The 24,764-nt window shown below is 48.2% G+C and overlaps 1 protein-coding gene across 4 annotated transcripts in view; it reads right to left on the bottom strand.

Moving 5' to 3' along the window:
* WDFY2 (WD repeat and FYVE domain containing 2) overlaps positions 1-24,764 on the bottom strand; it is a 111,318-nt gene that overhangs the window by 18,732 nt on the left and 67,822 nt on the right. For all 4 annotated transcript variants that reach the window (XR_008992745.1, XM_036904849.2, XM_036904848.2 and 1 more), the window contains 2 exons: positions 21,953-22,103; positions 15,206-15,318 (listed from right to left, as the gene is read on the bottom strand). Coding sequence is in view for 3 of the 4 variants with exons in the window: in XM_036904849.2 (XP_036760744.2) it covers positions 15,206-15,318; positions 21,953-22,103 (264 nt within the window). In the remaining variant the exon portion in view is untranslated. The remainder of the gene's footprint in view (positions 1-15,205; positions 15,319-21,952; positions 22,104-24,764) is intronic.

Below are 24,764 nucleotides of genomic sequence, written 5' to 3'. Positions count from 1 at the left end.
AGGTTGCTTCCAATTCTTGGCTATTGTAAATAATGCTGCAATAAACATAGGGGTGCATCTGTCTTTCTCAAACTTGATTGCTGCATTCTTAGGGTAAATTCCTAGGAGTGGAATTCCTGGGTCAAATGGTAAGTCTGTTTTGAGCATTTTGATGTACCTCCATACTGCTTTCCACAATGGTTGAACTAACTTACATTCCCACCAGCAGTGTAGGAGGGTTCCCCTTTCTCCACAGCCTCGCCAACATTTGTTGTTGTTTGTCTTTTGGATGGCAGCCATCCTTACTGGTGTGAGGTGATACCTCATTGTAGTTTTAATTTGCATTTCTCTGATAATTAGCGATGTGGAGCATCTTTTCATGTGTCTGTTGGCCATCTGTATTTCTTTTTTGGAGAACTGTCTGTTCAGTTCCTCTGCCCATTTTTTAATTGGGTTATTTGTTTTTTGTTTGTTGAGGCGTGAGAGCTCCTTATATATTCTGGACGTCAAGCCTTTATCGGATGTGTCGTTTTCAAATATATTCTCCCATACTGTAGGGATCCTTCTTGTTCTATTGATGGTGTCTTTTGCTGTACAGAAGCTTTTCAGCTTAATATAGTCCCACTTACTCATTTTTGCTGTTGTTTTCCTTGCCCGGGGAGATATGTTCAAGAAGAGGTCACTCATGTTTATGTCTAAGAGGTTTTCGCCTATGTTTTCTTCCAAGAGTTTAATGGTTTCATGGCTTACATTCAGGTCTTTGATCCATTTTGAGTTTACTTTTGTATATGGGGTTAGACAATGGTCCAGTTTCATTCTCCTACATGTAGCTGTCCAGTTTTGCCAGCACCACCTGTTGAAGAGACTGTCATTTGGCCATTGTATGTCCATGGCTCCTTTATCAAATATTAATTGACCATATATGTCTGGGTTAATGTCTGGATTCTCTAGTCTGTTCCATTGGTCTGTGGCTCTGCTCTTGTGCCAGTACCAAATTGTCTTGATTACTATGGCTTTATAGTAGAGCTTGAAGTTGGGGAGTGAGATCCCCCCTACTTTATTCTTCTTTCTCAGGATTGCTTTGGCTATTCGGGGTCTTTGGTGTTTCCATATGAATTTTTGAATTATTTGTTCCAGTTCATTGAAGAATGTTGCTGGTAGTTTCATAGGGATTGCATCAAATCTGTATATTGCTTTGGGCAGGATGGCCATTTTAACGATATTAATTCTTCCTAGCCACGAGCATGGGATGAGTTTCCATCTGTTAGTGTCCCCTTTAATTTCTCTTAAGAGTGACTTGTAGTTTTCAGAGTATAAGTCTTTCACTTCTTTGGTTAGGTTTATTCCTAGGTATTTTATTTTTTTTGATGCAATTGTGAATGGAGTTGTTTTCCTGATTTCTCTCTCTGTTGGTTCATTGTTAGTATATAGGAAAGCCACAGATTTCTGTGTGTTGATTTTGTATCCTGCAACTTTGCTGTATTCCGATATCAGTTCTAGTAGTTTTGGGGTGGAGTCTTTAGGGTTTTTTATGTACAGTATCATGTCATCTGCAAATAGTGACAGTTTAACTTCTTCTTTACCAATCTGGATTCCTTGTATTTCTTTATTTTGTCTGATTGCCGTGGCTAGGACCTCCAGTACTATGTTAAATAACAGTGGAGAGAGTGGGCATCCCTGTCTAGTTCCCGATCTCAGAGGAAATGCTTTCAGCTTCTCGCTGTTCAATATAATGTTGGCTGTGGGTTTATCATAGATGGCCTTTATTATGTTGAGGTACTTGCCCTCTATTCCCATTTTGCTGAGAGTTTTTAACATGAATGGATGTTGAACTTTGTCAAATGCTTTTTCAGCATCTATGGAGATGATCATGTGGTTTTTGTCTTTCTTTTTGTTGATGTGGTGGATGATGTTGATGGACTTTCGAATGTTGTACCATCCTTGCATCCCTGGGATGAATCCCACTTGGTCATGGTGTATGATCCTTTTGATGTATTTTTGAATTCGGTTTGCTAATATTTTGTTGAGTATTTTTGCATCTACGTTCATCAGGGATATTGGTCTGTAGTTTTCTTTTTTGGTGGGGTCATTGCCTGGTTTTGGTATTAGGGTGATGTTAGCTTCATAGAATGAGTTTGGGAGTATCCCCTCCTCCTCTATTTTTTGGAAAACTTTAAGGAGAATGGGTATTATGTCTTCCCTGTATGTCTGATAAAATTCCGAGGTAAATCCATCTGGCCCGGGGGTTTTGTTCTTTGGTAGTTTTTTGATTACCTCTTCAATTTCGTTGCTGGTAATTGGTCTGTTTAGATTTTCTGTTTCTTCCTGGGTCAATCTTGGAAGGTTATATTTTTCTAGGAAGTTGTCCATTTCTCCTAGGTTTCCCAGCTTGTTAGCATATAGGTTTTCATAGTATTCTCCAATAATTCTTTGCATTTCCGTGGGGTCCGTCGTGATTTTTCCTTTCTCGTTTCTGATACTGTTGATTTGTGTTGACTCTCTTTTCTTCTTAATAAGTCTGGCTAGAGGCTTATCTATTTTGTTTATTTTCTCGAAGAACCAGCTCTTGGTTTCATTGATTTTTGCTATTGTTTTATTCTTCTCAATTTTATTTATTTCTTCTCTGATCTTTATTATGTCCCTCCTTCTGCTGACCTTAGGCCTCATCTGTTCTTCTTTTTCCAATTTCGATAATTGTGACATTAGACCATTCATTTGGGATTGCTCTTCCTTTTTTAAATATGCTTGGATTGCTATATACTTTCCTCTTAAGACTGCTTTTGCTGTGTCCCACAGAAGTTGGGGCTTAGTGTTGTTGTTGTCATTTGTTTCCATATATTGCTGGATCTCCATTTTGATTTGGTCATTGATCCATTGATTATTTAGGAGCGTGTTGTTAAGCCTCCATGTGTTCGTGAGCCTCTTTGCTTTCTTTGTACAGTTTATTTCTAGTTTTATGCCTTTGTGGTCTGAAAAGTTGGTTGGTAGGATTTCAATCTTTTGGAATTTTCTGAGGCTCTTTTTGTGTCCTAGTATGTGGTCTATTCTGGAGAATGTTCCATGTGCACTTGAGAAGAATGTATATCCCGCTGCTTTTGGATGTAGAGTTCTATAGATGTCTATTAGGTCCATCTGCTCTACTGTGTTGTTCAGTGCTTCCGTGTCCTTACTTATTTTCTGCCCAGTGGATCTATCCTTTGGGGTGAGTGGTGTGTTGAAGTCTCCTAGAATGAATGCATTGCAGTCTATATCCCCCTTTAGTTCTGTTAGTATTTGTTTCACATATGCTGGTGCTCCTGTGTTGGGTGCATATATACTTAGAATGGTTATATCCTCTTGTTTGACTGAGCCCTTTATCATTATGTAGTGTCCTTCTTTATCTCTTGTTACTTTCTTTGTTTTGAAGTCTATTTTGTCTGATATTAGTACTGCAACCCCTGCTTTCTTCTCACTGTTGTTTGCTTGAAATATGTTTTTCCATCCCTTGACTTTTAGTCTGTACATGTCTTTGGGTTTGAGGTGAGTTTCTTGTAAGCAGCATATAGATGGGTCTTGCTTTTTTATCCATTCTGTTACTCTGTGTCTTTTGATTGGTGCATTCAACCCATTAACATTTAGGGTGACTATTGAAAGATATGTACTTATTGCCATTGCAGGCTTTAAATTCGTGGTTACCAAAGGTTCAAGGTTAGCCTCTTTAGTATCTTACTGCCTAACTTAGCTCGCTTATTGAGCTGTTATATACACTGTCTGGAGATTCTTTTCTTCTCTCCCTTCTTGTTCCTCCTCCTCGATTCTTCATATGTTGGGTGTTTTGTGCTGTGCTCTTTCTAGGAGTGCTCCCATCTAGAGCAGTCCCTGTAAGATGTCCTGTAGAGGTGGTTTGTGGAAAGCAAATTCCCTCAGCTTTTGTTTGTCTGGGAATTGTTTAATCCCACCGTCATATTTGAATGATAGTCGTGCTGGATACAGTATCCTTGGTTCAAGGCCCTTCTGTTTCATTGTATTAAATATATCATGCCATTCTCTTCTGGCCTGTAGGGTTTCTGTTGAGAAATCTGACGTTAGCCTGATGGGTTTCCCTTTATAGGTGACCTTTTTCTCTCTAGCTGCCTTTAACACTCTTTCCTTGTCCTTGATCTTTGCCATTTTAATTATTATGTGTCTTGGTGTTGCCCTTCTTGGATCCTTTCTGTTGGGGGTTCTGTGTATTTCCGTGGTCTGTTTGATTACTTCCTCCCCCAGTGTGGGGAAGTTTTCAGCAATTATTTCTTCTAAGATACTTTCCATCTCTTTGCCTCTCTCTTCTTCTTCTGGGACCCCTATAATACGGATATTGCTCCTTTTAGATTGGTCACACAGTTCTCTTAATATTGTTTCATTCCTGGAGATCCTTTTGTCTCTCTCTATGTCAGCTTCTATGCGTTCCTGTTCTCTGATTTCAATTCCATCAATGGCCTCTTGCATTCTATCCATTCTGCTTATAAACCCTTCCAGAGTTTGTTTCATTTCTGCGATCTCCTTTCTGGCATCTGTGATCTCCCTCCGGACTTCATCCCATTTTTCTTGCGTATTTCTCTGCATCTCTGTCAGCATGTTTATGATTCTTATTTTGAATTCTTTGTCAGGAAGACTGGTTAGGTCTGTCTCCTTCTCTGGTGTTGTCTCTGTGATCTTTGTCTGCCTGTAGCTTTGCCTTTTCATGGTGATAGGAATAGTCTGCAGAACTGGGACGAGTGACGGCTGGAAGGACTTCCCTTCTTGTTGGTTTGTGGCCCTCCTCTCCTGGGAGAACAGCGGCCTCTAGTGGCTTGTGCTGCGCAGCTGCGCGCAGACAGGGTTTCTGCTTCCTGCCCGGCTGCTATGGAGTTAATCTCCGCTGTTGCTGTGGGCGTGGCCTGGCTCGGGCAGCTACTCCAAAATGGTGGAGTCGCGTTGGAGCAGGAGCTGCTGGGAGGCTATTTATCTCCGTAAGGGGCCTCCCTGCTCCCTGCAGCCCAGGGGTTAGGGTGCCCAGAGATCCCGGATTCCCTACCTCTGGATTAAGTGGCCCGCCCTGCCCCTTTAAGACTTCCAAAAAGCACCCGCCAAAACAAAACAACGACCACAAAAAAAAACAAGAAAAAAAATTTTTTTAATTAAAAAAAAAAGGTGGTCGTTCGTTTTTCTTTATTCTCCGGTGCCAGCCTCAGGCCTCTGCTCACCGGTCTTTCTGCCCTGTTTCCCTAATATTGGTGTCCCTGTCCCTTTAAGACTTCCAAAAAGCGCTCGCCAAAACAAAGCAGCAAAAAAGCAAAAAAAAAAAAAATGGTCGCGCGCTTTTCTTATGTCCTCTGTCGCCCAGCCTCCAGTGCCTGCTCACTGTTCTTGCTGCCCTGTTTTCCCAGTATCGAGGGCCCTGCACTCTGGCCCGGATGGCTGGGGCTGGGTGTTCGGCAGCCCTGGGCTCCGTCTCCCTCCCGCTCTGCCTGCTCTTCTCCCGCCGGGAGCTGGGGGGAGGGGCGCTCGGCTCCCGCGGGGCCGGGGCTTGTATCTCACCCCGTTCGCGAGGCGGTGGGTTCTCTCAGGTGCGGATGTGGTCTGGATATTGTCCTGTGTCCTCTGGTCTTTATTCTAGGAAGGGTTGTCTTTGTTATATTTTCATAGATATATGTTGTTTTGGGAGGAGATTTCCGCTGCTCTACTCACGCCGCCATCTTCCGCCCCTGCCCATTTTTCTTATTTCAATGGTCAACTTTTAAAAATGCAGTTCTGCACTTTAAAAGCTTTTAGGAAATAATTGTCTCAGATTTTTTTTCTTCCAAGATCAAAAGGAAGGAAACCAGAAACTCTCTTTTCTGGATTATGCACAACAGCTTCCCGGGTCCCCACACAACATTCTGCTTGTATATATTCCTCTCTTTGGGGGAATAATCACTTCCCCCAGGTGCAGGTGCAGCTACCTGAGATGCCCCATCTTCCCCGCCCCCAGGATAACACACCAAGCACACAGCCAGCAGGGGACTGCGCTGGAGTCCTCTGTTGAAAGGAGCAGGTGAATGAAAATATGAAACACCTGTTATTTGGACCTCCTCTGCTATGCTTACTAGCCCTTCCAGGCTAAATATGTCCTCCTTCTGTAAAAGTCATCTTCTTTCCCTATTAAACTCCTTCAACATTCGGCAATGGACACCTTAAGATACACATACGATCCTGCAAAATGTGTTACTCGTCCCCACAGTACCCGACGGCTTACTATGCCAAGGATCTCTGCCAGTGTCGGCTACTAGCCCACCTAAATCCATATCCCCTTCTGCAGAGGGCTCCTTGGACAGCTAGTTCTGCAAAGAGCACATTTGCCAGACCCTCTTGCACGTAGGGGTTACTGACCAGTTCTCAGTGGGTGAACCCGGAAAGTATGTGGTCATTTACGTCCCCTCCAGGCCAAGGCAGCCGAGATGCCGCCTTCCCACTGTCTCCTCATACGTCCTTCTCAAGGACTCCAAGCCCCCACATCATGGAGAAACTACATCCTGGGAGCCGGGGCCCTGAACCACACATGGAAAAGAGCTGTAAGTGAGGAATACCCACCCCGGATTGTTTGGTGAGCTGGAAATAGCCTGCTGCTGCACGGAGCCCCTGAAATGTCGACGGTGATTTGCTAGAGCAGTTAGATTGGCTGTTCCAATGCCGTGCATTTACTGGAATATCCGAATAAGGCTGCCCAAGAGGAGGGGGGAGCCCCCAAAAGTTCATAAACCAGACAAGAAAAAAGAAGTTACTAGTTAAGACTTGTTACTACTGAGGCCTACATTTAAACAGAATGGGAGAGAATCCTGGTTGGAGATCTGACGCTTTAGCCTCCGAAGGAATCCACTAGCCTCACAACTGGTTTCTCCTCCAAAACACATCCAACATCTAAGCTCTTACCAACTCTACTGCTAAGTGCCACTATCAAAATTCTTGCCTGAAAAATTAGAAAGTATGACATGTATTTTCTTGGAAAGTATGATATAGTGAGTCATAAGAAATACAGATTTGGTCTTTCATACGGGCACAGACATGTTTCCCAGGCATGCTGGTCTTCACCCACAGTTCCTGAAGACACGGCAGAGCCTTAAAGGTGAGGTGGGCGTCTGTCATCAGAACTGAGTTCTGGACACCCTGCCGGTGTTGGAGAACTACTTGGTGTCCCGTGTGGGGAGACCCCCTCCCACACACCGGAATCGGGTCCGGGAACCCGAACGGAGTCGCACTACCACTGCTGTGGGCAATGCTGTTATTGCTGTGGTATGTGGAAGAACACAGCGGGGGCAGCCTGCCGGGAAGAGGCCCTCTCATACGCCGCCGGCGAGAGGACAAGCCAGAGACAGGCGGCCAGACCCGCTGGGACTGCACTGCACTTGGCTTTTAATCCAGCGGGTTCGCTTCCGGGAACTCATCGTGAAGGTGCTGCCCGCTCGCACCGAGCAGCACAGAGATACACGTATGTGCCCGAAGCCGTTCGTGTCAGCGCTGCAGCCCTGGAGAATACCGGGAACAACCTGATTCCTCAAGTAAGAGAGTGGGTGGATAAACTACAGTGCATTCACAGTTTATGCCAAATCACGAAAGGAGCAGAACGCTCCGAGGTGCATACGTAGCAGTTTCCAGGATATACTGTGAAGTGAAAGGATCATATGTACTACACTCCCTTTCATCAAAAGAAAAGAAGGGTATATAAGAAATCATGAGATTAGTTGATTACAAAGCCTGGGAATGGGAATGGAGGAAAGCAGCAGAATGACGTTTTTTTGTTTAGTTCTGAGTTTTGGAACCAAGTAAATGTTTCACATACTCAAAAACAGGTAAGTAAAGTCAGCGAGGAGCGTGTTGCGGTGCAGACCCAAAGTGGGGCATCAACAGAAAGAAGTGAACCTACTCTTATTACCGATGAGTGACAGGAAGGAAGGCGGGCGGGAACGGACTAAGGCACTTTGGGAAATGGTGATCTGACCGCAGGTCCGCGGTGAAACAGTCAAAGGTTTGCCCACAAACACAGTGCTCCACTTGTAGGTTTCAATTTCACTCTAGTTAGTAGGTTTGTATGTGGGTTATTTAGATTAGCAATTCTGAAGCTGTTCTATGTGTATTTTAGGGTTGAGCAACTGAAAAAACATACTCAGGATAATGAAAGCTGAGTTTCTTACTATTATAATAAGAGTTACAAATATGGAGGGTGGGGAATGTTAGAATAAAGTCGGTGTTGGACTGAATTGGAAACATCAATATAAAATTGTTGTGGATACAAACACACATACAACAAGTGCTACAGAAATCATTGCAGATATGTGAGTACACACATATTTTCCAGCTCTGTCTACTGAGAGGGCCTCCAAGCAATGACACCTCATTCACAGTGAGGACGCACAGCACCCAGATTTTGGCTTCTAAATACTATTCTCCAATGAAAGGAAGGAGGGGTATTTGGAAGGCTGATTCTAGAGCCGAGGCAAAGAGCTAACAAGACGAGCCAGGAACTTCACGTGGTACCAAAAAAGTAAGATGCACTTTAAAAATGGGGGGAAATGTCAAAACACCATAAGAACCAACATGAAGGGGTTCCTGTGATCAAATCAGGGACAGTTTGAGCAAGATCAGTAATAAATGGTAGTAACAAATCCTCACACATAGAAACAGGTAAGAACTTGTGGGCCCAAGCAGGTATAAACAAATAAATAAATGAATAAATGAGAAGGAAATGTAAATTTTTTCTTATAGTGCAATTCTAACCAAACAACAGAGAAGGAATGATATTAGAAAAAGCACAATATAGCAAACGCCACAGTACCGTTTTCTCTGAAAATCACCATCAATGGATACTAAAATTATTGGGCAGAAATATGATGAGAAATAATATTTATATTATGTCAAAGTATTTCCTCATAACATAGTTATAAATTACAAAGGGTAATTAAAATGCAGAAACCCTCCCAGACACTACTTTAAGCCCGATGATCAAGTTACCACCACGAGTAACAGGTCAAATCATACCCTGTGCTTCCTGATAGGCTGCTCTGAGGAGGACATAGTATTCATCCATTCTGTGGTATTCTTATAAAAACTGTATAACCTGAATTTCATCATGAGGAAACATCACACCAATGGAGGGACATTCTACGAGTCAGGGACATTCTGGCTGGTACTAAAAAATGTCAAGGTCATGAAAGACGAAAGCACTCTTCCAGGATCAAGGAAACGAAGGAGATTCAGCCACATGCGTGGGTGTGGCCCTGGGCTGGATTCTGAGCCCGAGGAAAGGCACCTAGTGGGACAACTGGAGGATCTGAACAGGGTCTGCAGCCTAGGGCACAAATGTATCAGGGCTCATTTCCTGATTTTGATATTGGTGCTATTGTTCTCAAAGATGTCAACATCTGGGGACCCTGGGTGAAGGATGTACAAGACTCTGCACTGCTTTGCAACTTCTTTAAAGTCTTAAATTATTTCAGAATGAAACAAAAAAAAAAGCCTGACACTGTAAGACTATTATGCTATAACTAGCTCCCTGTAAGGTGTCCTGCTGTCTGTGCTTCCCCAGCAGTCGGTGGTCACTGAGGACTGCACAGCACGCACGACACCCCTGCTCTGATCGGTGCGACACTTCCCATCCCATTCAGGTGATGTTGGGGGTCCTCTCCATGGCCTTTCCAGGCCCTTCCAGATCTAGCTCCCCTCTTCCTCCCGACTGGCTCTGCTCTGGTCTCACGGCCTTCCTGATGCCCCCTCACGCGTCAGCTTCTCTCCCACTGCAGTCTCTGCACTCGGGGTGTCTCTGCTGTGACCCCTTCCCCGACTATTCACACAGGGGCGATGCCACCTCCTGGACAGCCTTCCTTGAGTGCTCTTAGCACTCTCCTCCTTGTTCTGTCTTCCTTGGGGCATAACAACAGAGTACGTACTTATGCATTTACCGTCCACTGCCCCAACCTTATGTGAGCTCCGAAGACCAGGCTTTGGCTTGTTCACTACCGAATCTCCAGGACTAGAATGCTTCCTGGCTCGCAGGAGGCGCCCGGTAAGCACAGACGTGAGCAAGCGGCTGAAAGAGGGCAGAAAGGCACGAGTGGATGTCCCCTGCCTTGTTCTTCGCACGTCTCTTTCCTCGGTGACCAGTGTTCATGGGACAGCCCTGGTCCGTTCTACCAGGCACACCTTTCAGGTCAGGGAAGGCCCGCGGGGAGCTCTGGAGGTGGTCTTACTTGTCTGGTTGGGCCACTAGGATCAGGGGGACAGAAAAGAGAAAGATGACGAATGCATGATTTTACCTATTTAACATGTGTTTGTGTCCTCCCAAATTTCATGCTGAAACCAAATCCCCAATATTTGGAGATGGTGAGGTCATATGGGCGGAGCTCTCGTGAATGGGATTAGTGCCCTCAGGAGAGTGACCCCAGGGAGCCCCCTCACCAGCCCCTGCTGCCAAGGTGGTCACGAGCAGGTGGCTGTCTGTAAACCAGGGGGCGGCTCTCAGCAGACACGGAACCTGCTGGCACCTTGATCTTGGGCCCCCAGCTTCCAGGGCTGTGAGGAATGAATCTCTGCTGTTTGTAAGCCTCTCAGTCTCCAGTGATCTGCATGGCAGCCTGAAGGGACTAAGAAAGCACATAAGAAGGGGTAGGTTCTGCAAAGCAGCATGCCAGACTTAAGTAATGGTGGGCACTAGCAAAAAGAATGGTTAGAAAGGCTTGACTTCAAAGATTCAGCTGGATGGGCTGTGCATCTTGTCATAACAGACACGGAGATCCTTAAATGGAGCTTACTGTGCAGGAAATCCGACTCCCCTACCACTACATAGCCACACCGCACACGCTGCCCCATGGGGAAGCAGGCCCTCTGGCTTTCCCAGTGGGTGACTGTGGGCGAGGACAGTTCTGGTGGGGAAACTGGAGGCTGAGATATGGTATTACAAGTGCACATGCTCTGGACCCAGATTCTAGACTCACGTTCTGGCTCCACCCTCATTAGGGATGTGACCTTGGGCACGTTCTATCATGTCCATGCACCAGATACATCATCAGTAAAACGGGCAGCAACAGTTCTGTTGCAGTTGAATGAGTCACACCCCATGAACACACAGAGCAGAGGCCTAGCACGAGGAAAGTGCCCAATGCTCGCGGCGACCACGCAGAGGAGGCCTCATCCACACTGTCCGTCACAGTGTCCTTTGCTTTAAGGCAGTGACCAGGCCCTAAGGCAGTGACCAGGCCCTGTTCCCACGCTATCTCAGCCGTCTGAGCAGTCATTTGAGCACCACTTCCATGGAAGCCCTCCTTTAACTCTCTAGACAAGGAGAGGCCCTCTTGTTATTTGCTCCCAAAGCAGGCCATGTGAAACAGGGCAACTAACACGCATGTTTTACTCACCGATATACCCCAGCACCCATCACGGAGAGCCAGTGAGAGGCCTGAGTCTTGGCGGAAACCCCCACCCACTGGATGTGAAAGCCTCCATTGCAGACACAATCAAGCTCTTGGTTTATTTAAACTTGCGTATTTGCACTGCACTATGCCTGTCCTTGTTTTACATGTTTCTGTTATACTGACACTGTTACTTTCAGTAATTCTAACAGTTAATGAACAAGTCTCTATTTAGCTTTTCATTACACAGAGTCCTTTGGCAGATTTACACTCCAGTCCTCCTGTTCCCAGAATGTTCATACTACCCCACAAGAAATTCTTAGATGTAAAAGAAAAAAAAGATCTTATTGATACTGTGATTTTCCAGTGGTCAAAATCTTTTTCCCTTTGTTCAAGTCAGTGTATAACTTTTTGGTAGAAAAACGTTCTAATTTCTGCAGAAATAGCGAAGACCTGTGGTACTTGGCATATTGCTCCAGAAATAAAACCAGCAGGGGGAGTGTAAGAACATAAAACTAGTTCCCCATGTCCCCAGGGACGGTGAATGTCTTATGCTGGCCTCTGAGTGTGACTATTAGGCTGATTCTATCACCGGCCCGCATCTTTACACGACCTTCAGACTGTAACCACGTGAAGGCTGGGCCGTGGCTATGGCTCAGGACACACACCAAACACTTGCCTAAGTTTGGGTCTGGACTGATAAGACCACCGACATCACTTTTTAATGTATTGGGCTCATCTTAAGGCCTTTGTTTGGGGGGGTAGGGAAATGAGGCACTAACCTAAGCCTTACAAACCCCCTTCCAGCGCCGTGTCTGGCTGAGTTTGGGGCCCCCCAGGGCACCAGGTGGGCCTGCACAGGAAGAGCACCGCTTTGGGTCTCTCGGACGTCCTTGCTGCGGCTTTAAATGAGTGAGCTGTATTGTGGCCAGGCTGGCAATGGGCAGGCAGTGTCCAGGCTGGGCAGGTAGTGTCCAGGGGCGCCAGGTCAAGTGTGACCCGCTACACATGCCTTCCTGTCAATGACCTTCTTGGGCCACGTCTTGTCTTCCTCCGAGATATTTCACGATAAAATGATGACACTCGGAGGCGGATCAGGCAGCATTCTGCGCTGGCACCGCACTGGCACCACACCGGCAGACACGAAGCCCTTGCTCAGTGCCCACCGTGCGGTGAGGGGCGGCTTCTGACTCCTTCTCGGCCTGTGGGGCACCGCACAGCCAGAGCGCCCCATCAGCCCGCACGGCAGGCACCTGCCCGCCAAGAGCCAGAGGGCGGGGCTGACAGCCACCCGTGCCCACGTGCCCACGCCCGGCCGGGAACCGCCTCGCCGCAGGCCTGCCCGGCGCTCCACCTGTGTCCCAGCCCCGGCCGCCCTCTCGCTCTCCCACCAGCGCGGCCACATCGTAGCACCTCAGATGTGCTGGTTCTCTCTGCCTGGACGGCTCTTCTCGCTGTTTTCCGTGGACCCCACTCCTCCCAGAGCCCTGAGCCCCTGGCCGACGGCCACTCCCAGCGAGCGAGGCACCCGCCCTGCTCGGCTCTGCTGCCCCTGCGCTGGCCACCATGCGCCGTCGCTGCCCGGCCTCCGCCTCCCGTGGCTGCGAGGAACGCGGGGACAGTGACGGTGCCTTTACCTCTGACGGGGAGGAGGGGCTGCAAGCAGGGAGAGGGGCGCGTACGGAGACGAGGGTCCAGGGCTCAGCCGCGGCCACAGGCAGAGGGGCAGGGCGGCCAGAGGCGGGGACAGGCGCGGGGACAGCGTGCGCACGGAGCCGAAGGGGCACCGCAGGCGGGGGCAGGGGCTGCACGAAACGCTGCCGGACCGCTGGGCGCCACGGGCTTGAAACGCGTCCGCTGACCTGCAACCACCGGGTGTGGCCGCCTCAGGGAGGCCCTGGGGGGCCGGACACTGTCCACAGCAGCGCCGCCGGCGGCCCGGGCGAGACCTTGCGCAGAGCGATACACCTCGTGCCGCCCCCCCACCCCCGCTAGCGTGGGGCCCCTGGGGCGGCAGGTGGGGCCCGGGGAGCAGCGCGGGGCACGCTTGGAACAGCGCCCCGCGGCCACGGTGGCCACGGCCGCACAACGTGAACAGTGTGAGTGTCCCGAATGCTTGGGCCACCACTTAAAAATGGCTAAAGGGGTCCATTTTACCCCAGATTTTTTTTAAAAAAGAAGCACTGCTGGAAGAGAGTAAGATGGAAATTGCCACAACAGGGCATGGGATGAAGAGTTTTGTTAAACGTTAAAAATGTGCTGTCTTTTAAACAGAGACAATAAGCTTAAGCATCAACATGAATAGGCTGAGAAGAGAGAAGGGCACAGCCTGATGTGGGGGCAGAGAATCAGCCAGGGGCAGCGGGAGGGCCAGGGACGCAGGGGTACCCGGAAAGGGCGCTGGGGTGTGGGGGAGGCAGCTGGGAGGAGGTGACGGAAGGGTGGCCGGAGGACTCGCAGGGGGGCCTGCGCAGGGATTAGAGGCCACGCGGAGCCTGGACTGGACGGACGCATCTGCGACGGTGAGGAGGGTCTGCGGCACAGGCACCGGCCGCGGACAGCAGGCTGGGCTCCGGCCCAGGCTTCCCGGCAAGCAGGGGCAGAGGCTGGGCACCGAGGGTGGCAGGAGGCGCAGGGCTGAGCTGACGCCGCGGGAAGGAGGGGACGACGGGGCGGAGGCACTGGGGCGAGGGTTCAAGAGAAGACTTCTGAACGCGGCAGGAGCGGGCGAGCTGGGCTAAGCGCTCAGGGAAGTGAAGGATCAGCACCGAGGCGGGCAGCGCAGCACAGAAGAGCCTCCCGATGGGGGACAGCCGGGGTCCCGCCCAGACCAGGCTTGGCCAGGGTGTAGGCGGCTACAAAGAGAAATCCCATCACAGAGAGAGACCTGGGTCCTGCCCCCAGAGGATGTTCCTGTGTGTTCTTCCTCCCAAAGGCAAAAATAACTACGACGATCTATGACTCTTTTCCGCTGGACTCAATCTTCTCTTTACTGAACTCCTTTTTTTCCCTTTAGGAAAAGGCTTATGATCCAGGCACTACCCCATCTGCACCCTCCCTCACCTACTGTTGTTCCTACATGATGACTAAACCCAGCAGGCCCCCGTTCTGTACCCGAGCACGGGCTGGTGATCCGCAGAGGACGCAGAAGCCCGCTCGACCATGGACATGGGCAGTGACCACATTGCGTATTAACAATACTAGTAAAAAATTAATCATCATCTCCTCAAGTCTTCCAAAGGCTAAGCATGGGTATTTTCTACTTCCTCGCCTCTAGGGCCCTGAGCTGACCAGTAACATCACTGGCCTCAGACTGTACACCGAAAAGGGCCCCAAAGGAAGGGGGGTATGCAGGAAATAAGTGTTCTGGAAGAGCTCCTATCTGACAGCTTCTCTTTACAGGACCCGCACCTCCTTACGTGGCCCAGACCCCCGTGGTGGGCGCACTCCCATCTCACGGGTCTCAGCAATGGGAGTCTGCCTTGCACGCCACCTTCTCACTCGGAGCAGGCAGGGACAGACGAGGCAGCTGCCCTAAGGCCTTCCGGAGTTTGTGCCCTTGCCACACGGTCCCAGACAATGTCTCACTGACATGCCAATGCTGGCCTTCTCCAGCGGACAGGACAAAAAAAACAAACCACCAGCATTTCTGAAATAGATTGGTTCCTCTTTTGTTTGGATTGATGTAGAAAATGTTTGACATTCTATCTCTATCTTACTTTAAGTGCATCGAGTGTATCTTTGCAGAAGCCCAGATTATAGGTCATCACTTTCACAACATGTCAACGTGCAGCCAGTGGCACGTCCCTGAGAGAGCGGCAGAGGGAAAACCGCGCTTCCGACCCCACCTGTGTGTCCTCTGAATGTTGTCACCAGGGTGCAGTTTTCTTGCTCCAGTTTGAGGATGGTTACTTGGCCTGAATGGTCACCAATAAACACATGCCGGGTTTCAACATCAAATCTATCATGTAGGCATTAAGGATTGTTTCTCAAAATTGACTGGAGAGACTCACAACAACAAAAACAATTTAAAATCTAAAAATAAAAATAAATAAACCCATAAATGAGCAAATCCCATATGAGAAAAGCTTGGACATGATGCTGAAAGACACAAAAGTGGACAAACAAAATAAAAGCATATTATTGGACAGTCAGACTCAACATGATAAAATGTCAATTTTGAGAACACACATTTATACATCCCTGTACAACCCCTATAAAATATCAACATATATGTTTCTTCCTAGAGCTCAATATATTAAGTCTAAAGTCCAGGTAGGAAAAAATAAGTAAAAGGAGCCAGGAATACTCTGAAAGTAAGAGTTATGGATGATATAACACATGTTGTAAAGTCTCTTTAATTATAAGTGTGGTACTGGTGCGTAAGTAGACCAGCAGACCAATGGAACAGACTAGAGTGTCTAGAAATAGACACAAAAGCCTAAAGAAATTTAGTACACGCATGGCAAAGATGGCTATTTAAATGAATAAGGAAAAGATGGATTAAAAAAAAAAAGATGTTGGCACAAACTGCATAGTCACTTGGAAAAATAAAACAGGATCTGCATTTCAGATCATATGCCAGTATAAATTCCCAGTGAATTAGGGATCTAAATGTAAAAAATGAAGAATATAAGTTCTAGATGGAATGAAAAATCTGTTTACTCAAAAACACAGACAACACATACCAAAGCAAAGCCAAGACAAACTGGAAAAAAAATATGTGCAACTGACGTCACAAAAGGCCCAAAGCCCTAATATAAAAAGAGCTGTCCAAAAAAAAAAAAAAAGAACACAAAGCCAATAGAAAAATGGGCAAAAGATCTGAATGGATATTCCAGAGAGAAATGAAAACGGTGCTGTGCGGGAACAATGAATGAGAGGGCCTGACTGCTAGGACTGAAAGGCGGCTCGCAAGGCTGCCGGAGCCGGAGACCTGGACCCCAGGAGGGCTCCTGCCGTTAACAGGCAGGACCGGCTCCTGAGTCTTAGCTGGACGCACAGCATGGTCTAGGCAAAGTGCCTGTTTTCCTTCTGGGAGACTGGAATTTTGGCACATGCCAGAAAGAGGCTGCCTACGTGCCCCGTCCCCAGTAAAATTCCAGGGCTGAGTCTCCACTGAACATCCCTGCTTGATGAAAGCATAGCAATCCTACTTCTAGAGATCTGCCCAGAGATAGCCTGGAGAGAACATAATTGACACATGCCGGAGGCAAAGAGCTGTGCATTATTTTAATGAAGTTTGAAAACAACCCAAAAGCCCACCAAAGGGGACTTCCTAAATCAACTATACATGTCCATGCGACAGAATACTATGCAGCTGGGGGAAAAAATGAGACCGTCATATGACAAGCAAACTGACATGCAGTAATTTCCAGGATATATTATAAAGCAGGAAAAAGCCAAGGTCCGTGAGTTTACATGCCACCTTTGTAAGAAAGGCGGGGAAACTAAAGGTGTGTGAGCTCATACTACAAAGGGAAGTGCTGGAAAAATGAATCAAGATCCAACAAGAAGGGCTGCTAAGGAGAAGGGGGCAAGCTGGGGACCCACTGCTCTGTCACAGTTTCCATTTTGGAATCTAGTAGTTATTTTACATACTAAAAATATTTACAAAGTAAAAGAAAAAAAATTCCCCAAATTGACAGCAACGTTAAAATAAATGAACCTAACTATGGAACTGATGAGAGAACCATGCAGTTCAAAGAAGTATTTCGAGAGACTTTAAAACACAGCATTTTGACTGTATGGCCTTGGTAGTGTCCTTGGTAAGCTAAGGACAAAGAGAACTAAGGAGAAACCTAAAATCTCACTCAGCAATCTGGTTACTTTAATGCTGCTATTATTATTTTGAAACGACTTAGATATATCATGGGATAAGGCAAATAATGACTTGTGTTAACTTTTTAGGGACCAAAATTTACAGGCCAAGATAGAAGAATCAAGTATAAAAAGTAAGAAAGAACCCTGTATGTTAAATTAGAACCGGAAACATCGTATAAACTGCTATAAAGGGCTAGCTCTCTCTGCGAACTATTCTTCACTAAAAGAAATGGCTGAGTCCAGGACCGGGGCTGAGGAACCAGATGTGTCTAAGAGGTCAACGGCCAGGGGTGCATCAGAAGGACAATATGATGAGGCTCCTACTGGCCAAAGATGGGACAGTTATGAGCATTAAAAAAAGAAAAGGAAATTTATTGAAATATGATTATTAAAAAAACAAACAAACCCTAAGATTTATAATAATGTTAAAAAAAAAAAAGACCTCTACTGGAGGTGACCAGGGCACTAAGTCTCTGCTCTGAAACGAGTGATTAGAGAGAAATCATATTAAGATGTTAAGTTGCTTTTCCTGTACTAACTGTGCTTCAAGATAACCAAGTAGGCCTGGTTCATAAGGGAAAGTTCTACCGTGGAGAATTCTGACTCATATATGTGGAAAACTGATAGGATCATAAAAATCACCATTTTGCAACCCTAAGGGAAGATGCGGTTCGGGCAAAAGGCAGCACCGGCTGAAGCACCACGTCGGAGGCTGATGGGGAGGCTGCCGTGCAGAGGCCTGGCTGTGACCACGGGTGATGATGCAGAAGTACCACAGGCCACACAGCACGGCGGCCACGTGCTCCCACCGAAAGCTGGGTCTGAGGCGACTTTCAGAAAACACGGCGGGAGGTCAGGTAGAGGACAGGCTGGATGGCACCGTGAGGGGCAGAGAGCACCTCGGAATGTGGGGCGTCTCCCAGAACCGACTCAGGTGCTCCCACATGCCCCAGTGGGAAGAGGAAAACTGAGCGGGGGGCTGTGCGGCTCTGGACTGAGGCTGAGGACACACGACAACCGTGTCCAGCATGTGGGCCTTGTCTGGACCCAATTTCAAACAAACTCACAGAAAAAAGCCATTTTTTTGAAACAGTAAGTGAAATTTGAAAATGGATCAACTATTCAACAATATAAAGGAATGGTTATAAATGTTTAGGAATAGTAATAGCATCATGACTATTAAAAAAGGCCCCCAAAAGACCTAAAAAGAGAAGCACAATGAAGTATGTACGGATGAAATGACGTAAGGTCTGGGATTTGCTTTTAAATATTCCAGCAAGAAGGGACAGAAGAATGAACAGTGGGTCTGAGAGAGGAGTACGTGAGTCCCAATTAGGCTATCTTCTCTAATTTGGCAGACGTCTTGAAAATTTTTGAAAAACATTTTAAAAAGTGGAAAAGGCGTAACAAATTCTTCCAGAATCCCAAGAATCCCAAGAACAAGGGAGAAAAGTTAACTCTCTAAACAAGTTGTCAGACAGGTTTAAAACAGTATGAAAATTTATGTGGAATAAGATTAAAGTTTATCTTGACTAATTAACAAGGACACAGGACAAAAAAAATCAGATGTGATCTGCTACCCAGTAGTCCTCACCACGCAGGTAAATGCCAGCATTCTCTAACAAGTATGACAAAGCCTCCTGGCACAGGGTGACAGAACAGCGGCACCTCAAAGCCAGGGTGACGCGTTGGGCGTGATACGAGGAAACACGGAAGCCAGAATGGCTTCTCAGGACTCTTTTCCTCAACGGGAATAAATCTCAAGGACAGCCTGGTGGGAAGACATTCTGCTACATAGGGTGACGTCTTGGAAAATCTCCAAAATACATAAACTCTTAAAATGAAGATTACCTTAATTATTTTTGCGGAAGCATGAAAAACATGCTCGAAACATGGTCAAGTGACAAGTTGGAGAGGGAGGCTGGGTAAAGCTTGCACGAGCCTAAAGGGGCGAGGGTGGGAAGGGAAAGCCGCTGTTTCCAGCACCAGCCTGCCGGGGCCTCCGGGAGGCACCTCGCTCTGCTGAGGCGGCTGTGCAGAGGGCCAGCTGAGACCCCAGTGCCCAGCGCTAAGCCCGGGGGCCTGCAGGTAAGTCACGTGCTCCGAGGTCCCTTCACCTCCCTAAGCCTTGCTTTCCACTCTGTGAAAATGAGAATTAGTTCTTTCTGGGTTAACCCCTGTTCTGATGCTAAACGAAGTGAAGGACCCTGCCAACTCCAGGGGGCTGTGATGCCGGACGCCTCTCCGGCCGCTCCTCGCTCCCCTCTCCTCCTCATTAGCATCGTTTTAAGCATCAGAGTTCACTTAACGTGGGAGGCGTCAGGTCTTCAGCCAAAGCAACCAAAGGTTTCAAGGTCATTCAGAAACTGACGGTTCAGGTTGTGAACTCATCAGTCCGTCTGTATTTTTCTACCTGATGTTGGTTATTTTCACTGCGTATCTCCTTCTCGCATGGAAGCCTGCACCCTGACTTGTTCTACGGCTTGTTGGCTTGGAGGGATGACGGGGATGGGCACGGGACAGTCAGTCCCTCTGCAGAGGTCACTTGTCTATGCCACCAGCACCCACCGTGGAGAGAAATAGGGGTAATGGTATTCTTCTGTCCATTTTATGTTGTTTCAAAAGATCTCCTTCTTCCCTCTCTCACCATTAAAAATCCTGAAAGTATGGAAGGTCGCACAAAGAGGAGAGGTGGGGGTGGGGGTTTCCCATGAAAAAACATGTTAACTGGATTTTAACGTGAACCCCAATACCGCATGGGTCGCCTGTGACAATCTGTGCACCAAGCAGCTCGAGGGAAAAACCCCAGCGTGGGGGAAGCCCCCCGCTCCCGGCTGAGCACCTGTGGCAGGAGCAGTGCTGTCGGACCTCAGTGTGCGGCAGGGGGCAGGCCCCAGGGGCGCGCATGGTCCCAGGGCAAGGGCTGGGGTGGCTCCCAAACTGGGGTTACAGAGGCAGAGCTGCTGGCGGTGAGGGCATCTTCTGGAAGGGCCCGTCTGTCTGCGGTAGAGCAGCTCCCTCCGCCTCAGCAGCAGCGGTGGGCTGGATGGTCACTGATGTGGGCAACGAAGCCACAGGCTTCCACACACACAGCAGAAGCGTCTGATACCCACTGACTGTTTTTGCTTGGTAAACCACATGTGTGGCCACAGGAAACAGCTGAAAAGTGAGGATGACTCTTGGAGATGGCTTTGGAGAGGAGGCCAAGACTAGCACAGTTAGGGCAAGTCTGACTCTGTATTTCATTTCAGTGTTTAAAAAGTAAATTTCTTAAAGGCAAGATCTGTATTTTCTCCATACTCCTTGGTTTGGTTAAATGCTACAGAAGCCAGCGATCACACCGATGCCAGCTCTGCCCTCAAAGGGGAAAGGCAGTACTTGGGGAAAACAGCCATCCCAGGGAAGACCCGGGTCCTACGGTGATCTGCCCGCACGCTAGCCGGCGGCCGCAGATAAGGCATGTGACCCCCCGTGGGCTCCGTCGGCTCTTCTGTGAAACGAGGGTCTGAACTGCCTGGTGTCCAAGGACCCTTCCGACTCTGACACTCGAGGGAATCATTCATCTACTGGCAGGAGAGGGTGTGCATTTCGCTTCCAGCATCATGTCCATCTGAACTGGCACCGAGGAGGTAAACTTCAGTGTTTCTTTTATGAGCAGGTGGTAACACCCCCTCAGAGATGAGCTGGCCCTGCTTTCCCTTCCTCATCCCCTTGCTTCTGGTCTCCTGGGCAACCCGCCACTTCTACAACCTTCCACAACGCCACTCTTCATGTCTTCATCTTGCCCTTCGAGTGAGGAAGGTAAGATACTGCCACACGCCTGCGAGCCCCCCTCCCTGCCACATGCCTGCAAGGGAACAGCAAAGTACGTTGTCAGACTGTTGAGTATCGTGAGCATCGGGCACTTTGTAAATGTGAGATGAAAATCTGAACGCGAGTCTATTCCTTCCTGCTTTGCTGATGAGCAATCTGTCTACACCTATTTCCTCATTTGTCAGAAGGTGGAGAGATTCTGTGCTTTTTAAACTAAAACGCTCAGGGCCCTCTACCCTGACGGTGGTGGCGTCACCCACACCACACAGGTCATGCTCAGCAAGCCTGAGCATGCTGGAGCCCAGTGGGCCACGTGTGAGGACCACCCCGTGCTGGCGGGTCTTCACACTGAGCCCACAGGCCCTGCGGACCTGGCAGGTGACAGACAGCATCACCCTACATATCCAGAAAAAGGCTGGTATGGAACAGAGTCCACGTCACTGGGTAGAAACCAGCCAACCTACCCTGGGCCTGGCATAGCAGCCTCTCAGTAAATATTTTTTAAAGGTAACAGGGTCCTGTGGGGCTGTAAGGCACCAATGGGAGTATTTACAACTTTAAAATCTATGTGAAATATGTAAGATAAATTGCTTCTGTACAAAAATAAAAGACGTACTTCAAGGATGGTTTTACCTCCGTGTCCCCTGGCTCCTCCTAACAGCCGAGGCTCACACACCTGGGCTGTGTCCTGCTCGGATGTCAGACTTCGTGTCCCAGCAAACCCACAACCTGCTCAGCCAGGTCTCTTGTTTCAGGGGAAACGACCTCACTCCTCTCCACCTGTGCAGAAACCCTTGACGGTTTGTGCACCAGGGAGGTCTATGTATGAGCTCCTTACTTACTCATCAGGGCGGCTCAGCACATAAAACAGACGTCAGGTAGCACATGCCTGAAGTTCATGGACCAGAGAAGCCAACAGGCAGGCGCGCTGCAGGGGATTTCTGTCCCCCAAAGGATACTGCAGGCCCGAGGCCACGGCGCCGGTGCGGCGGCCTCCCAGGCGTCGTCCGCTCTCAGAACAGTGCCACACAAACTGCTTGTCGTGTCCGGTGCTCAGCACCCACTCCAGTTCCAGCACGAACAGGAGCATGGTCACTCTGCTCTGATGCGCTGAAAGCCAAGAGACAGGAGAAGGACCCATAGAGCGCCCTGCAGGGCCAGGGCACGGCGTGGCCCGAGGCCCTCCCTCCTCTCTCTGCCCAGCGGAGAGCACAGCCGGCACCACAGACCCAGGCTGTCAGGGCGGCAGGGCGCATCCCTGCAGAGGGTCCAGGGTGAGCTCGCCGGCGCTCCGACAGACCTCCGTGTCCACCCAGGGCCCTCCTTCCTGCCTGCCCACCACAGAGAGCTCCACGCCACGGGCCTGCGCCACCTCCCAGGTGTCAGAACAGCTGACTAGCGAGTGTCAGGTTCCGGGCGACCACAGAATGATGGACGTATCAGGAACAATGTTCTGGGTCAGTTTACATAAACCTAAAAGGCAGTGAAGAGCACTATTGTGCTCCTTTCAGTGAAGTCTGGCTCATAAACCCACACTAAAGTCAGAAACGAACTTCCTGAGGGAATCAAAGCTTGGCAAGGCAAGCAAAATCAGTCCCTTAGGTCAGAGGACACGGACACATGATGATGAGAGCAAGTTTCCTGGGGCTGCTCGTATAGAAAGGCAGCACCACTTCAGGGTCAGAAGAAGGCGTCCACGTCTTCTACCCCATCTCCCTACATTTTACACATGGGCAAAGTGGGGCACAATAAAGTCACGTAGTTTGGCCAAGGTCTCATGGCTCCTCAGTTATCAAATATAACCAACGAAATACTTGCTTTCTTGCTATGCAGTTCCAGGGGTGAGGAGGAGGTACACTGCCATTGAATAGAGCTGCCTGGAATGAACAGGACCGCCACCCTGGACCCTGACCTCACCGGGTGCCGGGCCCAGGCCCTGGCAGTCTGGAAGGCGAGGGCAGTCAAAGGGCTGTGAGTGGACAGAGGAGATGCCAATCTCCCACTCTGATCGCGGAGCAGACAGAGCGGATGGACCAATGCAGCTCCACTGGCAATAACAATATCACCCGTCAATTCCAAGCATCTAACAGGTGCCACATACTTAAATATATTCTCTCCCCTAGTCACCGTAATGACCCTGCAAAACTGGGGGTTTCCTCATTTTTCAGATACAACCTAGCCCTGGAAAGACGTCCTTTTTAGATTGGCCTCCAAACAACACAGTCGAAACCATACTTGATACCCAGGGGACAGGGATTTCACCAAATGACTGGTTCTCAGTCTGACATGGGAAGCGTGGGGAATCTACAGGGATATGGACGGGATACAGAAGCGGCAAATGCCACGACTTCTCTCCAGCAAATACCTGCCTCTCAGAGCGCCAGCCACCATCGAGGTCAAGCACCAACTTTACCTGAAACACGTGACTTTCCAGAGAAACTCCTGAAGATCTTGATATCAAATGTTCAAGGTGCACCAGTAATGGAGTGCAAGTAACTCTCTGATGGGTCCAGGTGTACCCAAGTCTATTTCAGGCAGAGGTGGCCCCCCAGCACTTTGCACCTTTTCCTCAAAAAAGGAGCCTTTGACTTATTTGCCACTTTCTAAGTCCCAGGGGAAGGCAGTGGCCCAGAAGACAGGGAGGTCTAGCCCTCTGACCTGCTCTTGTATGCCAGGGGAGACAGAGCCCCAGAATGTTAGGCGACTTGCTCAAAGGTGCCACAGTTCCTCTAATCAAAAAGAAATCCTTTAAAGGCACACCCATATCAGTAAGCTTCAGAAATCTGGGCTTGAAGTCTGGCTATATTTCTAGAATACTGCTGAGAGAGGACATCTTTGCTTGATCCTGATCTTAGGGAAAAGCACCCAGCTTCTCACAATCAAGTATGATGTCAGCTACAGGCTTTTGTAGATGTTTCTCTATCAAGCAGAGGAAGTCCCCCCTCTATTTGTAGTTTGCTGAGTTTTTATCAGCAAGAGGGTGTGAGATTTCATCAAATGCTTTCTCTGCACCAACTGATATGATTTTACTTCTGTAGATGGATTATATGATTTCCATATCTGGAATAAATCCCATGTGGTCATAGTGTATAATTTCTTCTATACATTATTGGATTCACTATTTTTTTTAAAGGATTTTTACATATTTGTTCATGAGAGAGATTGGTCTGTAGGTTCCCTTTCTTGTAATGTCTTTCTGTAGTTTTGGTATCACTGATGGATTTTTGAAAAGTTCAGACATAAAATTCATGAAATTTGAATATTATTGTTTAACTGTTTGAGAGTGTATCATTCAGTGGTGTTTAGTGTGGTCACAATGTTGCACGATCCTCACCATAAATGTATTTCAGAGTATTTCCGCCACCCCAAGAAGAAACCATGCCCCCAGTTCCCCGTCCCCCCATCCCTGGGCAACCACTGGTTTCCTTGGTGTCTGTGGCTTCCTGTCCTGCACATTTCATGCAAACAGACACATACAATGTGGTCCTCCTGGTCTCGTTTCTTTCCCGTGGTGGGTTTTCAAGGTCATCCGTGTATAGCACGTATAGCTACTTCATTCCGTTTTTATGGCCAGAGAATAACCCACTGTGCTGACAAAGCACGTCCTGTTTACCCATCACGTGTCCACGGACATTCAGCTCACTTCCCCTCTTGGCCATCGTGAATAATGCTGCTATGCACCTGGGCGTGCAAATACCTGTGAGTGCCTGCTTTCACCTTTTTGGTATAAACTTGGGATAAACCTTAGTCATGGTGTGGTATCCTTTTTGT

Source organism: Manis pentadactyla, chromosome 2 (genome assembly GCF_030020395.1).
Source record: "Manis pentadactyla isolate mManPen7 chromosome 2, mManPen7.hap1, whole genome shotgun sequence".
Lineage (NCBI taxonomy): Eukaryota > Metazoa > Chordata > Mammalia > Pholidota > Manidae > Manis > Manis pentadactyla.
The sequence above is the reverse complement of the archived record's forward strand: the minus strand, read 5'-3'. Positions and strand labels throughout refer to the sequence as shown.